This window comes from Schistocerca gregaria, chromosome 6 (assembly GCF_023897955.1).
Source record: "Schistocerca gregaria isolate iqSchGreg1 chromosome 6, iqSchGreg1.2, whole genome shotgun sequence".
NCBI lineage: Eukaryota > Metazoa > Arthropoda > Insecta > Orthoptera > Acrididae > Schistocerca > Schistocerca gregaria.
In genome coordinates, this window is record NC_064925.1 from 95894640 (window position 1) to 95913306 (window position 18667).

Consider the following 18667-nt stretch of genomic DNA (forward strand, 5'->3'; position numbering starts at 1 on the left):
AGTCAATTATCGCATAGACGTACACCAGGTCCTATTCAAAAGCACAGAGAAAGAAGCCTAGAGGTCTGAGGTAGTGGATCATGGCGTCCATCAAACTGGACCATCTCGTCCAATCCACCTATCTGGAAACATTTCATCTAGAAATTGACTGATATTTAAGGGGCATTGCGGTACCCCATCCTGTTGGGATATGTCAACAGGTTGAGGTTGTTCCAGTTGTGGCACAGCAAACTCCTGCAATATCGCCAGCTAAACACCATCGTTGACAGCAGACTCGATAAAATCAACGGGCCAATGACGCAGCCCGCACCAAACACTGATCCTGGGAGTGTCTCTAGCCATTTCACATGTAACACTAGGATGCTGTGAACCCCAAAAACGAATATAATTACGATTCAATTGGCCAGATCCGTGAAACGTTGCCTCAGAGGAGAAACAAATATTTTCCAAAAAGTCATTGCTTACATCAGTGTTGCTTAGTAGATCCAAGGCAAACTGTTCGTCCTGATATTTGTCCATAGGCACGCTTAAAGCATCTGCCCCTTGTGGGGATATAGCTGATGACTAAGTAGATGCAATAATCACAATCAAAACAATTGGACAACAATGGTACTGAAGATAAGAATATTCAGACTTTATAGTCATAGAATTCGACGCCTACGTAACACCAGAACAATACCTCTTGTGCAAGGCACTGTGCACTACTCAACGTCTCATTTTCACCCCTCTGACCACCACACACACTGACTTTGTCAGACTCCTTGCAAACGCCTGTCGTACCTTGTCAATGTCAGTGTCCGAAAGAGGTGACTGATCCGCCCTCTTTTTATGGAGAACATTACCTGTTTCCATAAATGAAGCGTGGCAAGCCAGAATAGTTGGTTGGGATGGTGGTTGCCTTCCATACCATGCTTGAAACTTCCCTTGCACTTTGGTATTGGATATTGGCTATATGAACCAGCCCACACACTTAATTTTCTCCTGTGACATCCCCATTTTATCGGCTTTCCAAGGTAAATTTAGCGTCAAAATTGCGTCATTTGAAAGGTAAAGGAACTGTATGAGCTATCACATGCTGGAAACCATTTGTTAATATCGAGTACAGTTTTAAAGTTGTTAAGGTCTTAAGTTGCAAAGATTGTTATGGACACACTGTGTATCTGGAAATCGCCAAACAATTGAATAATGTATTGTTCCTACTATACTGTAAACATGCAAAAAGTAGAACTGGCTGTGGCCCACCGAGTATAAATATGGAGAAGAGCATTCAAATGTTCATTCACTGTACAGACAGCGACAGTCCAGCAGCGATGACAGCCAGAGAGGCGTTGATGGCGACGGTGCTCCTGGTGGTGCTGGCGGTGCAGGTGCCTGACAGGGTCGCCACTGCGCCGGTGGCCGGCGACGGAGCCCCATCTGGCCCCGACGACCACGAGGGGCACCCCATGGAGGGCCTCCCTCTGACGGTGCCCAGCCGCATCCAGCAGGTACAGCCACCACCACCGCGTCCCCTGCCCCGGCCAGCCCCACAGCCCACACCGTTGCCAGTTGGTGCCGACGTGCCTGTCGACCTGCCACTGGACGCAGAGGGCGCCTCGACCATCAACAAGGCTGTCAGCGTCGCCGTCAAGACGGTGAGTGACCTCCTCTGGGCTGGCCTCCTTATATAATTTTTTATTGATTCCAGTTTTCTCACTCTAGATGATGTTTCCCAAAGTTTAATAACACATCACTGGGCAACAGCCTTGCCGCAGTGGATACACCGGTTCCTGTGAGATCACCGAAGTTAAGCGCTTCTGGGCGTGGTCGGCACTTGGATGGGTGACCATCCAGGCCGCCATGCACTGTGCCATTTTTCGGGGTGCACTCAGCCTCGTGATGCCAATTGAGGAGCTACTCGACTGATTATTATCGGCTTCAGTCAAGCATACCATCACAACGACTGGGAGAGAGGTTTGCTGACCCCACACCCCTCCTATCTGCATCTTCCCCTGAGGATGACACGGCGGTCGGATGGTACGGGTAGGCCGCTCGTGGCCTGAAGACGGAATGCTTTCTTAATAACATATCACTAAGTTCAACACAACATAGAAATGCATAAGTTTGTGGCGGTACATATTAATAAAATTATCTCGAGATTCCAGCCACATTAAGTTGTTTAAAATCCCCGACCTTTCGGCAAGGTGCACTTTGGCCATTGTGAAGCGGTGACTGTCTTATGGTTGCCGTTATCGTCCTGTTACCTCCATCGCACTGAAAGCACGATGACGTCATAGTGCGCATAAATAAATAAACAATAGGGTCGTCAAACAACTGAAACAACAAATCTGTAGAATCCTTGAAGGGAGTCTGCTTGAATAATAACGCCACATCAAAGCTGGCCATAAGATGGAGAATATTTTAATCAGGCGCCCAATGGCTGCTGTCTTGCCCAGTTTGTTTCTGGAGTACTTTGAGGACATCGCCCAGAACATATCTCCTGCATAGCCTAATTGCTTCTCTTATTATGTCGACAACACGTTCGTTGTCTGGTCTCACGGAAATTAAAAGTTGAGAGAATTCCTGGGTAACATTAACAATATCCATCAGATTCACGATAGAGGCCGAGACAGGTGGTGCCTTTGCGTTCCTTCACGTCCTCGTCCGATATAAAGAAAATGGGTGCCTCAGCCACAGTGTTTACCGGAACGTCCACGCACACGGGCCGATATCTGCACTCTAAGAGTTTTTACCGTCTGTCGCAGAAACGTTGTGTTCTGAGGACCTTGGCGTATAGAGAGGAATCCGTCTGAGACACTGAAAAGCTTCCAAAGGATCTGAGTCACTTAGAGGATAAATTCAAGGAATATGCTACAACAACCAGCAGATACCGCAAGCCATCTGTCCGTAAACACGGTGGCAGAAACAGAAAAGGTTAGCTGGCTTCTAAGGAGACATGATATCGATTCGGTCTTCTGGGATCCAACAAAAATTCGACAACTCACGAGGCCTGTGAAAGACGATGTATGCTTCAGAACGCCAGTATATAAAATACTGCGTGGATGTGGACAGTTTTATGTTGGACAGACGGTGTGTACAACTGAAATGAACAGTGCTGTACAGGTCACGAAATTTCGTTTCACTATCGGTATGCTGAGAAGTCAGTGGTAGCAGAGCATGCTTTAGAAAACGGACGGCGTATTACATTCTAAGTGACATCTGTTACTACATGGACTAATAGTTTTTGGGATAGCGTTATAAAATAAGCCCTTGAGATAAGGTAGAAGACGGCACGGCAGGCATTCACCGAAAACATTACTTTATATGTCAGTGGAGTGAGCACGAGTAACGTCACAGACTGCAGCCCTGCTATATAACGATGGTAACAGCAACCAAAAAACAATCAACACTTGACAATGGCCGAGGACTACACGGCCGAAAGCTCGTGGGTTTTAAACCACTTGACGCCACTAGAAGCCCTACAGAATTTTATCAAGTCTAACACATTACACAAATCTTCAAGATGTTCTTCCATGTATCTCAGTATTGTGTATCCTAATCTCCTCTACATTTTGGAACCACTTAGGGGGTCTTCTTCTCCATTTTCCTATAGTTCCCCAGCCAGGTACAATTTTTGGTATCATTCTCAACTCCATTCTCTTACATGTCAACATCACAGCAATTTCCTTCTGTCGAATATAACACACATTCCTCCTTTCAATTCCTGTCTCTTCAACACTACATTGTACCTTAATTATTTTCCCTTGAAATTCTTGCTGATCCTCTCTGAAAGTAGGTCTGTAATCTTTGCAACTTATTGCGTATTCTTCTGATTTGTTGTCCAAGTCTGTGCCCCATACAAAACTGTAATTCTGATGTCAACTTGAATCTGATGCTCCTATTCAGCACGTTCATGCTACAGAAAGTAGTGTTGAGCATTTCAAAGACCTTCTGGCCGTTACTAATACTTTTCTTAATTTCAGCCTTCGAACTTCCCTCTTTTCTAAAATTCAATCCCAAATACCAAAAAATTTTGGTCCTTTTTATTTTAATTCCATCTATATAGAGTTCACCTAGATCATTGGTTAGAAAGTCTGTTTTTTATAATTAATCTTCAGATCCACGTTTCTGTATTCTGTTGCTAACTGACTGCATATGAAATTTGCCTAATGCCTGTCCTGCACTGTAGCTACTTTTTCATATGCGAACAGTACATGATTAAGGTATTGTTCTATCTATAATTTCTAATTCTGTTCTCCTACATTTTCGAGGCCATGTCCTAAGCATAATATTAACAGAAATTTTAAATAATGTTGGTGACATAAGTCAGCTTTGTAATAGGACCCTGATTGTTATAAATTTCTGGAAAAGTCTACTACCGATTTCAATTTGGCATGTGTAGTCTTTATGCATTTACTATATTATTTTAAATAAAGGATATTCTACATTTACCAGATAGATTGCTTTCCAGGGTAAATTCCTTAGTACATAATCATTCACTTTTTCTAAATCAATGTAAACTAATCTGGTATATTTTGATTTGTCTCTCCACGTTTCCAGAGTGTCTTCTAAATTCGAAATGTCGTCTGTACTTGATTCTTCTTGGACTCTAAAATTAGCTTCCATTCTGCTCTTCACTACTTTTCAATAAATTTTCGTTAATATGTTTGTAACATAAATTCCTTGTTACTTAGATGAACATTCTTAAATATCGCAGTAAAATAATCTACAGATAGCTTCCTTTCCTTCAGTACCTATGTCACTGTGTACTATTTCGATGAAATTTGAAAATTTCCACCCTGACTCTGCCTTCGTCGAGGTGATTTATCACTGTTCCCAGTTCATAGTGCTTCAAGCACCTCGTTTTCTGAAATTAGTGTCTTAAAATCTTTCCATTAGTTTTCTTTCCCTATCCTTCTCAATTTGCAATTAATTTTTCTAGATCACATTCTTTATATTTTCTTTTCGTATTACAGTTGGACACTTGCTATGGCTTTTCTCTCTTGGTGGACACCTTTTAATACAGACCATGATTCTTATGCTATTCCAAAAGCTAGCCTACTATTTACATCGGTACATGTTATATTCCGCATTTCATTCTTTGCTAACATATTTTATTTTCAAGATCCTTTCTCTTTTCGTTCCAGATTGATCTTGCTTCTTTCCTTTTACCATCCAACCGTTGATTAGAACAATGTTTCCTTACTTTACACTGTCTCTGTTTCTTCCGAACACCATTCTTGACATCTTTCATGTATTTTCTTTCACAACCAGCACTTTAAATGAAGTGTTTTTATTATTAGTCTTTATGTGCTCATAAATTTACCCTGCATTTTATTCAAGTAATTCGTCCAATATTCTCACGATTATTGTAATTATAGATGTTCTTATTCTTTCATCTCAGAAGCTTTCAGTAATATAAAGTTTCTTTTTATCTTCTCTGTGCAACATATTTTTACAACATTAATATTATTATTTCCTATATTTTCCACTCACATAAAAATCCTTGATACTAGAAGATGCTTTGACCCACATTGGGCTCCTCTGAAACAGTTACCTTAAAATGATTATACTGTTTATTATACATAGTTCAGCATACGGAAACGGAAAGACAACCTTTGGTGACATTAAAAATACGGGCGGTAACATTAAATGTGCAGTCTGAATTCCATTGTTAAATGCAGAGGAGAGAGTGGATGCGTGAAAAGAGTACATAAGGCCTCTATGGCGCGATGGAAGTGAAACAGTATTTGAGAGGGAAGAGATCGGGGATCCAGTGTAGAATCATAATTTACAAGAGCTTTGGACGACCTACGGTCAAATAAAGCATAAGGAATAGATGACATTCCATCGGAATTTCTAAAATCATAGGAGGCAGTGATAAAAAAACGACTATTCATGTTGGTGTGTAGACTGTCTATATACCATCAGACTTTCGGAAGAACATCAGCGAAACAATTCCGAAGACAGCAAGAGCTGAGAAATGCGAGAATTATCGCACAGTCAGTTTAATAGCTCATGCACCCAAGCTGCTTACAAGAATAATATACAGAAGAATGAAAAAGAAAACTGAGGAGGTATTAGATGACGATCGGTAAGGCCTTAGGAATGATATAGGCACCAGAGAATCAGTTCTGACGTTAAGGTTTATAATGGAAGCAAGACTAAAGAAAAATCCAGACACGTTCATATGGTTTGTCGATCTGGAAAAAGCGTTCGATAATGTAAAATGGTGCAAGAAGTTCGAAATTTTGAGAAAAATACGGGTAAGTTATAGGGAGAGACGGGTAATATACAGCATATACAAGAGCCAAGAGGGAATAATCAGAATGGAAAATCAAAATCTAAGTGCTAATATTAAAAAGGGTGCAAGACAGGGTTGTAGTCGTTCGCCCCTACTGTTCAGTCTGTTCATCGAAGAAGCAATGATGGAGATAAAAAAAGTTCAAGAGCGCAGTTAAGGTTAATGGATATCAATGATGAGATTCGCTGATGACATTGGTATCCTCAGTGAAAGTGAAGAAGAGTTACAGGATCTGCTGAACGGGATGGTCTAATAAGTACAGAATACGTATTGAGAGTAAATAGCAGAATGACGTTGGTAATGAGAAGTAGCAGAAAAGAGAATCGTTAAAAACTTAACATCGGAATTGGTGATCACGTAGAAGACGAAGTTAAGGAATTGTAGGGATCAAAGTAAGCCATGATGGACAGAGCAAGGAGGGCATAAAGATTATCCTAGTACTGCCAAAAAGGGCATTCGTGGCCGAGATAACTCTAGTAGTTTCAAACAAAGCTTTAATTTGAGGAAGAAATTTCTAGGAATGTAAATTTGGAGAATGGAACTATACGCCAGAGAAATGTGGATTGCAAAAAAAAAAAAAAATAAATAAATAAAAACCGGCGGGCAAGAGAATCGAAGCATTTGAGATGTGATGCTACAGACGAATGTTGTTCTGTGCAGAATCATCGAGGAAAGGAACATAAGGAAAAGCGTTGACAACAAAAGGAACAGGATGTTAGCTCATATGTTAAGACGTCAAAGAATAACTGTGATGGTACCAGAGAGAGCTGTACAGACTAAAGTAGCGGAGGGAAACAAACGTGAGAGTACATGCAGAAAATAACTGAGAAGTAGGAAATGAAAAGGTTGGCACACGAGGGGAATTTGTGTCAGGCCGCATCAAACTGGTCAGAAAATTGTTGAAAAAAATGCGTGTGTAGTCCTTTCTGGTACTTATCTTCGTTCAGTTTTCTGTTATTAGTCATGATCTGAAGATGAGTGTATAATCAGCTGAAACAATGTTTGCCACTTGCGATCTCGACTGTTAAAATATTTTATCAATAATTTTTTAAGCTTTGTGTAACCATTTACATCGCTTGCCTGTGTGCTGGCTATGGCAGGAATTAGTAGTTAAGAAGTTTAATGACTTATAGACCAAACTGTCGTCAAACTTCCTCACAATTAAAAACTCTCTGCCAGACTGGGATTCCTAGAACTTCGCTTTCCACCGACTGAACTACCTAGTCACTAGTCGAATCGCTAAAGGCCTTACCATGATAGACAAAATTCTCCGGATTCTAGTCCTGGTCTGGCACACGGCTTTAATCTTCCAGTTAGCTTTTTTTTTCTTTTTTTTAAATTGACCTTCAAACCTTGCTCATTTGGTCTTCTCAGTTGTGAGATGTCTATTATGACTATAAGAAAGTAAGGACAACACAATATCAAGCTTTTGTATGTCCATCCTTTTAGTAGGACGTCTCTGGGACGACGGCCGTTTACTATCGTGATAAAAAATAAAAACACCTACAGCCGTCCTTATGATTTTATTTTGTTTTGTCGCTACCAGTTTCGACGCTTCATTGCGTCATCTTCAGGCTGTTTTGATGCGGTACAGGTTGATACCATCAACTACGGCTGCAGTGCTGACACATTATCTGAGAATCCAGTAATGCTGGCAACTGATGGGTTATGTACGGAGATCGTATCAACCTGTAACGCATCAAAACAGCCTGAAGATGACCCAATGAAAGGTCGAAACTGGTAGCGACAAGATAAAATAAAATCATAAGGACGGCTTAGGTGTTTTTATTTTTTGTCACAATATAATATCTAGTCTCCTAGGGGAGAAATTCTCCGACGAGGCGAGATTCGAACCTAGGCGTCTTCGCTTAGAACCGCGTGCCAGGACATTGCAAACACTGCATGCTGTTCTGCAGAGTCGAATATTCATTTTTCGAATCGTGCCCAGTTGTCCACAATCTTAACCATTCTTTTGGCATCCTTGTCTCTGGCTAAGATAAAGTGCAGAGTGTCATGACGACGTGTTTCCTTCCTTTATGTTGCAGCTGGTGGCTCGCAGCGAACTCGGAGCGGTGCAGGCGTCGCGAGTGCTTCTGCACGTGAAGGAGCTGCTCGGACGGGTAAGACAGTGCTGGCGTGGCATGTCGCGAGTCACTTGTCTAAGAGTCCAGAGGTCGCGAGAGTTGCGCGCGCAGCCGCAAAGTAGAGCGGGGATTCCCCGACCCAGCGGCGCTGCTTGAAATTCTCGGCGGGCGCTACGGCCGCGCCCTCCCTCAGGACTGGGACGCGGCAGGGGGGGGGGGGGCTGTCCACCCCCAGGGAGACGCCGGCCTGCAGACATAATTACGTGCCCCTTTTACTGCGCAGGGCACGTCTCCATAACCTCTCCACCTGAGATACCTGTACTCCTGACGTTTAAAATCTCCAGAGACAGCCACAACCAACTTTTAAGTGGTGCTTTTCTGTGCATAAAAAGGCCTCAGCCACTCCTTTGACAGTTGACTCGGCGGCCACTACTGAGAGCTGCCTTATGCATGATTGCAGCCTTGTGGACCTGCCTCCAAGTTTAAAGGGGGGGGGGGGGGGGTAGGATGTCAAACGGGCCGTCTTGGAGCAGGAGAGACAACACAGGAGATTTTAATTTTCACTGTCTACACTTATTCGAATAAATTCATAAAACTTTGTCAGCATAACCAGGAAGGATTAAGGATTCACAATCATAGCAGTGACAGTTTAAAAAAATAACAAAATAATTTATTTTTTTACATGTGAAAGTTCATCAGTTTTCACTTCTATTTGCTGCGTTTGTTGCTATAACAACACATTTCATCATAAGTAAGAGAGATTCTTCGATGAATTTTGTATAGGATACAAACCATACTTACTCTCTCTATTCTCTCTTACTCTAGAAATTATTTAATTTATGAAAAATATGCTGTTACATTTTAAACTCCATCTTTAAAAAAACTTAAATTTTATAGTTAATTATCCCAATTTTTATCACAGTTCCTAACAGATTAGGAAAATTCTAGAGTTGCACACACCTGTGCGTATGGTTTGTATGCTGTGCCAAATTCATAGAAGAATCTCCCTTACTTATGAAGAAAAGTGTAACTGTAGCAACAAATGCAGCCAATGGCAAGTGAAAAAAAGGTGAAATACAAATGTAAAAAAATAAATTATTTTCTTATACTTCTGAACTTCCACCACTACAAGTGTAAATCCTGAATCCTTTCTGGTTGTTCTGACAGAAGTTTTACGAATTTGTTTTTAAAAGTATAGACAGTGGAAATTAAATATTCATGTGGTGTCCCTCCTGCTCCAAGTCGTCCCTTTTGATGTCCTGCCCCCCTTAAAACTGAGCGCCGACAGATCTCGAACCCACCTATTTTATGAGTCGTGGCAGACTAGTTCAGCTACCACGACCATTTGCGAAACGTCAAAATTAACCGCCAAAAGCTGCTGCTACAAATGGCTTTATTACATCACCATTTTCTGTCCGTAAATCATCATCACGAATCATAAAATATTTACAATAGCGTACAAACCGACATAAACTGAGGTGACAAAGGCCATGGGGTACCTCCTAATATTGTGCCGGACCTCCTTTTGCTGGCGTAGTGCAGCAGTTGAACTTGCCATGGACTCAATAAGTCGTTGGAAGTCCCCTGCAGAAATATTTAGCCGCGGTGCTTCTATAACCGTCCATGAATGCGAAAGTATTTCTGGTGCAGTATTTTGTGCACAAAGTGATCTCTGAATTATGTCCCATAAAGGTTCGATGGGATTCATGTCGGGCTATATTGGTAGCCAAATTATTCGATCGAATTCTCCAGAACGTTTTTCAAACCTATCGCGAGCAAGTGTAGCGCTGTCACAGGTGCATTGTCAGCCACAAAAATTCCATCGTTGTTTAGGAATATGAAGCCGATGAATGGTTGCAAATTGTCACCAGGTAGCAGATCATAGCCATTTACGGCCAATAACCGACTCACTTGGTCCAGGAAACCTAGTCCATTCCATGAAAATGCAGCTCGTACGGTTATGGACCCACCACTACCTTGCAAAGTGCTTTGTTGACAACTTGGATCCATGGCCTCGTGGTGGCTGCGTTAACACTCGCCTCCTGCCATCATACCAGATGAATTCGGGAATCGTCTGACTACGCTACGGTCAGGAACGTCTTGTGTCTAACCACTATGACTTGGAGCCCAGGCGACGGTTATGTCTTGGTGTTAGTATTGGCGCTAGCATCGGTCATCTGCTACCGTAACCCATTAACGTCAAATATCGCCGCACTGTCCTAATGGATGCCTTCGCCTTACGTTGCCTTCGCCTTACGTCCTCCATTGTTTTCTGTGGTTGTTTTACGCATTGTTGCTTATCTGTTTGCACTGACGACTCTACGCAAACGGCGCTGCTCCTGGTCGGTAAGGGAAAGCCGTCGGCCACTGTGTTTGCGCGGTGAGAGGAAATGCCCGATATTTGGTATTCTCGGCATTCTCTTTGCGCTGTGCATTTCGGAATATTGAGTGTCCTAACGATTTACGAAATGGAATGTCCCATGCATCTAACTCCAACTACCATTCTGAGTTCCAAGTCTGTTAATTCCCGCCGTGCGGTAATAAGCGTCGAACACCTTTTCACATGAACAGACCCATCAATACATTGCTCTTTTATACCTTTTGCAAGCGATACTACAGTCATTTGAATACGTAAAAACTGCTATCCCATGACATTTGTCACCTAAGTGTGAAGTCAGTGGCGCCGCTTACGAGATCGTTATTCGTTATTGTCGCTGTTCCTTGAAACCGTCGATTTCATATAGCTTCTTGATGTGCTTTTACATACAGTCTTTTGTGACGCCTGATGATTATCTGTGGACCGAAACTGGTGATATAGTAAATAAATATATAATATAACTATTAGCGCTAAATCTAGAGGCTTGTCAAATATTTTCGAATTATCGGCCAACAGCTTCTTAAAATACAATACATTAGTAGCAACACTGCATGCAATACAAAATCTCCTTGGTTCCTGTCCATGTCCCCGTGTGGTACCAATTTTAATGTATCATGAAGTTCCCTATTTTTTATATATAAAATGCATTTTGACCATCAGCTGTTTACTTGTCCCATTAGTCATCTACCGGTTTCGGTTATGATCCATCATCCAGGATGTAGTGTAGAACAGATCAGTTAAACTCATCCCAAATTGCTTTGAAGGTCAACAACATCAAAATTATCCCGTGAAATTGTACAATCACCGGACATAATTTGCCGGCCGGGTTGGCCGTGCGGTTCTAGGCGCTTCAGTCTGGAACCGCGTGACCGTTACGGTCGCAGGTTCGAAACCTGCCTCGGGCATGGATGTTTGTGCTGTCCTTAGGTTAGTTAGGTTTAATTAGTTCTAAGTTCTGGGGACTGATGACCTCAGAAGTTAAGTCGCATAGTACTCAGAGTCATTTGAACCAAACTGACATAATTCGTCTAGAATACTGACAGTTATGTCTCATGTCAAATGGATAGACATTGCCTGACATCACCTCTGTCTATTTGACGTGAGATATGACTGTCGGTTTTCTAGACAAATTATGTCGGAGTTTTTACAACTTCTTGGATAATTTCTATACTGTTCATTTTCACACGAATTTTGGATGCTTTTAACTAAATTTTTGTATCCTTCATCTTGGAGAGACTGTTAATAACCCGAAACGGTAGATAACTAACGGGACAAATAAAGAGCCGATGTTTAAAATGCATTTTACAAAATACTTTACGTCTGTTGAACCTCACCTTATGGAAACATTTCAAAAATGTGTTGATTCCTCTTCATACTGAAATACTCGTTCTAGAAATGTCTCCTAGGTTATCGATAACCATTTTCTCAGCAGTAGCCTTTCTTCCTGGATTGCTGGACCAGGATGACGTGCACGAGAGCATCTGTGAAGAACACAAACTATGTGAAAAGTATTGCAGCTGTGAACAAACGCCGTAGGGCAAATATTGACGGGAAAGGTTTACGATTCGAGGTATGGTGCGGCCACAGGTTACACACTCTGCTGTGTAGTGAAACTTGATCTGCTCCAATCTTCATCTGTCGAGACCATTGTTCCACGACTACACCGCTTATTCATGATGCGGAAGTACTGACTCTGAGGTACAGAAGATGCTGATCTACTAGTAGTCTACTTTAATGACGACTGATGCAGTGGTTTGTGGTGTCGGAGTCAGGAAAATGTGAGCCGCAGCTTCAAAATGGCTCAAGACATCAGTGAATCCGCAAGATAGCTGATGTTCCTAAGGGAAGTCAGTCTATGAGACTTTTTTCAAAATAAAAAAAGAATTGAGAGAAGTACAGTCCATATACTTGGCCAGAAACCAAGATTTAAGTGTTTCATAAATATCTACCGGCAATATTGTTAGTAGTTTTGGGTTAAAAGAACTCAGTAGATTTCCTTCTCCCTCCATGTGCAACCCGACAGTTAGCTTTAATGACGTCGTTGTAGATGTTAAACTATAAGCTTCCTTCCTTCTTCTTTTTGTGTCTTGTCACTTCATATGTGGAGCGTGGAATGCCGTAAGCACCGTTGACCTTTTGCAGCCTGGCACTCGAGGAGTTCCTTTTAACTATGTTCAAATGCAGTTACTGAAGTCACGAATTGAAGAACACAGCACTCGAGTATGATTTAGCGAAGTGAAGCACTTCAAGTGTCAGAGGAAACTTTTTTTTTCCTTTATTGGATTTCGATTCTCCCTGAAGGGGGCGGGCTGGCAGCAGCTTAGTAAGCCGCTCTTCAGCCTACACAATTTTTAAAAACATAAGCGGGATAAGAAATAACAAAAGCAGGCGATAAAACGGTGATGTAAAATGTAAAACGGCGGAAAATTGTGGAAAGTGAAAACAAATGGTGAACGATGATAATAAAATACACAGGAAGCAGACAGGAAAAATAGTAGACAGACAATTAAAAAACACGGCGAGAGTCTGGATTCTGTTTGCAAGAGATATAAAAATCACACCCTGCGGCAGTATGATTCCCGTTCGCAACACTTCGGAAAACTTAATGATCACCGGAAACACTTCATTAAAAAGTTGGCACGAAGATCACATACCGCGGGCAAAAGCAGATTTGGGGGGGGGGGGGGGGGGGTTGGGCTGGACAGATGAGGAACAAAAAGGAGAGGAAAGGTGGGGGGAGACAAAGAGGGGGGGGGGGGCAGAGCAGATGCGAGAGGGAATGGGGAAAGGCAAAATAAGGAAATGCAGGGTAGGTGGCGAAGAAACAGGATGGAAGTGGGGAGGGGGAGGGGAAGAGGGTTCTAGGAAGAATGACAAAGGCAAGAAGGGGGTTAGGATCAGAACTGATAGGAAGGATAAATGGAGGGAGAAAGGGCATCATGCAGGAAGGGGACTTGACGGAAGCCAACTTGGGAAGGAGATGGAGGGTGTAGAGATGGAGGGAAGGGGGGGACACAACATTGAAGGTGCGGAAGAGGGCGGGGGTTGGAGAGGAGAGGAGCAACCAGGGGATGAGGGGATGAAGGTGGCGGGAGTTGTAGAGTGTGAGGATATGGGGGCAGATGGGGGAAACGAACGAGGCTGTAGACGATCCGAGTGGGGGATGGGAAGTAGATACGGAAGGCAAGGTGGAGTGTATGGCGCTCGAAGATCTGAAGCGACTTATAGAATTTGGGAGGGGTGGATATCCTAGTGGGACAGGTATAACAGAGGATGGGACGGATTAAGAGGAAATGTACAGACAAATTTGATGTTCCTTGCAATGCCGTTGTTCCACAAGGGAACAACTCCCCTTCTCGACGTTTAGCTGTGTAATCCACCTTGACATTGTTGTTAATTCCACTTGAATCAATACTGTATGGCAATGCCGGGCTTGATACCAGTTCTGCTCAGCCAATAGGTCCAGGGACCATATACAGGGTGGGCCACAACAAAAACATACTTCTACAGTGCCTCTGCTAACCCGGTCACCACACTTACAAGTGATTGCACAATCGTGCTGCTCCCTGGCTGAACATACTGCCTTCTCGCCTTCACTCCCGACACCACTTCCACAGCGGCCTCCAGCTGGCGATACCGCCGCGAGTCAAACACGTTGATAGTAACTCGTATGCACGGCCGTCACAGCTGTAGGAATGGCGGCTACGACTGATAAACATTTTGTCGGTTACATCGTTCTTTTTTCACGCCACTTTAACCTGACTGTTGAAACCGCTTCTGAAATAACCGATTTTTGGTTTTTTGTTAATACTATTCCCCGTAATATACGCAGAGCTCGAACAAAGATTGGACAGTTTTGACTCTCTCACTTTCAAAATATGTAGAATCAAAATATTAAATTAAATAGCCAAATAAAAACACTTAGTCCATCCACCATTCGTTGCTTTTCTACAGAAGTGATAAGTAGTTGAACACTACAAAAAAATCACCAGTGTTCTCCTATTGATCCTAATTGTTTGAATCTCTGACCAAAAATCATACTGTAACCAGAGATCATACATCTATTTGGGCATTATGCGAAGTCAGTGCTAAAGAGTGAAAACTGTGGTTGAAGAACTCTGTTTTTCATGTTAATTGGTCCATTTTCAAGGGCCAAAAGCAGATAAAGGAATATTATGTCGGTACAGGCAGCAGAATAGTTACTTTCTATTTTTATTTTATACTGCGAATGAATTGCTTTTAAGTTTTCAGTTTAGTAGTAATACCGTAATATCATGCGTCTCTTATTATTTCATAGAAGCAACAGAAAAACTTTAATCTTTTAAAGCAAATGAAGCATTTTACTTCCATTTTCAGTCACTTCGTAAAGATATTTCCAGACGAGGGCTGGTGATGTTCTGTACTGCAATGGATGGCCGTCGAAGACAGCGAGAAACAACTGTATAAATTAAGGGAGGGAAAAAAAACTAACTTAAACATTAGTGTCATGAAATATTTTGTGTAATGTAATATCGTGTACAGACATCTTTCATTAACCTGACATGTTCCACATCGTTACGAAGTGTCGTATTCATGATCCATGGAACAAGTATTAATCTAATCTAATAGACCAGCTATGGGCAAGTCTTTGCACATAGCACGCACACGCGTACCTTAAGCCACGACATACAGAAATAATGAGATTACTTTCTCAGCAATTCTGTGCAAATTGTTATACCGTCTGTTTATCGTTAGCCTTTGTCGCCATTTTTATTAAAATAGCAATGATCGCTTTTCCGATTTTCTATAATAAAGCACTACTTCAAACCAATGCAAACTCTAAGAATAAAAATTACTTCTTTTTTAAAAAAAGTTTGGCGAAAAGAGAAAAATTTTAGCACTGATGTTATGGTTATTTCATATTTCGGTTTTTTAGTCGGTTATTGCTATTGCCTCCCTTCCCACATTATTATTTGAAAAGCGATTTCCACGTTATGAGTCTTACTTGACAAACAGTGAAACCATTTAACGAACATATCCAAACTTAACCAAATATATATAGTAAAAGCTCGTGTGCAATAAGAACTAATGATTTGCAGGGTTTAATTAAGTGCGAGTAAATCAAATCCATTTCCATTATTTACTAACAAGAAAATATTCCAAGTTTGGATGAAATGTGTTGATGGGACTGCAAGCGATGAAGGAGCCGGGTAGGTAAGCATGCATTTGTTTGGTTTTTCCTATAAGTTTTTTAGGAGGGGTGGCCAGGACAGAGAAGGCTGACAATGCAACAGCACGCGACAACTTGCAAAGGAAGATAGGATTTCGTAAGCGATTGTGTAAGAGAACCGATCCACATGAATTTCTGTTGCTTGAATAACTTTACAGGCAGGAACAACAAAATCACTTAATGGCTGTCCAAGGGCTTAGATATCAAATACTTTACCATCCCGGCATTAAGAAACAGGTTTCCTCGGAAAACGTGTCATTGGAGAAATAAAAGAACGTAATGCGGTATCTCCATACACGGAAACTGATGGCCAGGTTTGAAAATAGAACTTGAGACCCTTAATATATAATACCACGTAAAATGGCTAAGAGCGACAAAATAATTTTGATTGCTATGAAAAAAGTTGCTCGAGAATTATTTGCTGATGTTGAAGCTTTGCGAGCTGTGAAGCAGAAAAAATTTAATTGCTCCACAACGACGGAAGAACTGTCTGCTTTCGAGGCTAAGCCACGTAGTAGTTAGCACCGTAAGCAAGCTGCTGTTGGATCAGTGTTGCTAGAATGTTTTTATCCAATTTTGACAAAAAATGGTGTAATGTATCTTATTACTATACGACGGACTTCGTAAGATTGTCTTACCTTATACTCTTACCATCATATTTAGTTATCATTTCTCACATTCTTGCATTTTCATTCCTACTTTTCATAGTTTTCCATTTGTCTTTATAAATGTATATCTTTAAAGTTTGGAAAACAAACAAAATAAGATTATGTATGTGGTACTCCATCCGTTTACGTTTACATAAAAATCAAGCAGAATTTAATTTGAAAAACTGTTCAGTCATGGTTGTTTAGGACATAATGACTGATAATCATTCACAACCTGTCGATAAATTTAAATGTTAGTATTATATAACTTTCTGATATTCGTTAGTTGAAAAATACGTTTCAAACCGGGCTTAAATTGGCACGATTTATGCGTTTTAAATGCCATTCGAATGTATATGGTATCGGGTATCCAGAAATGTCCAAAAATCGGTTTTAGGTCCTAATTTTTTCAACTTATTTTCAACGGGATCTCCCGTTTGGTCCCCCTTGCGATCTATATTTCATCTATTGATTCGCCCCCCTCCGCAATAATTTAGTGCTGGTAACGCCCTTGCTCGAATATGCTACAGTTGCACATAACAGTAATAATTATTATAGTTATGAATTTACGGTCATATGTCGAAAATCTATAAATATATAGATGCAATTCAGAACTCAGGAAAGTGGTTTTGTTCTAGAATGTAGCGTGAGGTGCATTAATAAAGTGAAAGTAACCATTTCATAATAAACGGTGTAAGTAGGCTGTTTAGGTTTTTATGTTGGTAACGCCACGTAGCGCTCTGTATCAAAATCACTGACTGTGCTGTGTGCAGTCTGTGGCTGGTTGGAATTGTTGGAATATTCGCTATTGTAGTGTTGGGCACTTGGATGTGAACAGCGCGTAGCGTTGCGCCGTTGGAGGTGAGCCACCAGCAGTGGTGGATGTGAGGAGAGAGATGGGACAATTTTGAGAGCGGACGGTCTGGACGTGTGTCAATCATAAAAACGAAATTTGTAACACTGGATGTCATGAACTGATATATATATTATGACTTTTGAACACTATTAAGGTAACTACATTGTTTGTTCTCTATCAAAATCTTTCATTTGCTAATTATGCCTATCAGTTTTTAGTGCCTTCCGTAGTTAGACTCTTTTATTTAGCTGGCGGTATTGGCGCTCACTGTATTACAGTAGTTCGAGCAACGAAGATTTTTGTGAGGTGAGTGATTCATAAAAGGTATAGGTTATTGTTAGTCAGGGCCATACTTTTGTGGAGATTATTGAAAGTCAGACTGCGCTGCGCTAAAAAAATATTGTATGTCAGTTTAGTGATGATCAGAATAAGTAAAGAGCAAAACGTTCAGTTTTACTCAGCTGTTTGAAAATAAAATTACGTAAGAAGTCTACCAGCACAGTAATACATAATTTTCTAAGGGGGCGTTTCAACGCGAATAAACATTTCGTATAAGTAACACTGCACTTGAATATGGAAGGAAGCTCCACTAGTGGCTGCTGACTGCCTCAACCTTTTACGCTGACTGATTGGTTCATAAAGCATTGATGTTAACTTTACAGGGACTTATGAAAATCATGAGGGTAGATCCACTAGATTTAGCTAGTGAAGTAGCAGAGGTCTCTACTTCTTCTTCTTTTAATATTCGTGTGGCTTAATCACCGTAATTTAACCGATCAGTTATTATGTCGTTTACACATCAAGATGCACATCATCAGCGTAATCTGATCGGCGGAGATGATGTTGACAGGTACAGCTGAATTGGAAGAGCAGACTTACATTATCGGACAACGGTCATTTGCAGCCATAGTTATATCAGCTAACTAAAATTTGAATGAAACGTAGCTGGTAGATCTAGAAGGTAGAGAAATATCTTAAGGAACATCTCTGTAGCCATCATATTGACGAATTTTTGAGAAAACCACTGAATTCTGTGTACGTTTATTCTGAAATTTTATTGTCGCACACACGTCTTTCTTCTATTAACTAATGCCTTACTGTAAATAAAAACCCGTTGATTTACATCCATAAAATATCAATATGTTCTAGTCGCACTAACGCGAAAAGAAAAAACAAGTCGCATCAGCCATCCGGCATCACCCTATGTATTT

The 18667-nt window shown here is 41.2% G+C and overlaps 1 protein-coding gene across 1 annotated transcript in view; it reads left to right on the plus strand.

Annotated features, from left to right (window-relative positions):
• LOC126278502 (uncharacterized) overlaps window positions 1-18667 on the plus strand; it is a 106864-nt gene that overhangs the window by 37741 nt on the left and 50456 nt on the right. Inside the window, exons 2-3 of the mRNA XM_049978660.1 lie at window positions 1291-1634; window positions 8329-8403. Coding sequence (XP_049834617.1) covers window positions 1311-1634; window positions 8329-8403 — 399 coding nt within the window. The 5' untranslated portion in view covers window positions 1291-1310. The remainder of the gene's footprint in view (window positions 1-1290; window positions 1635-8328; window positions 8404-18667) is intronic.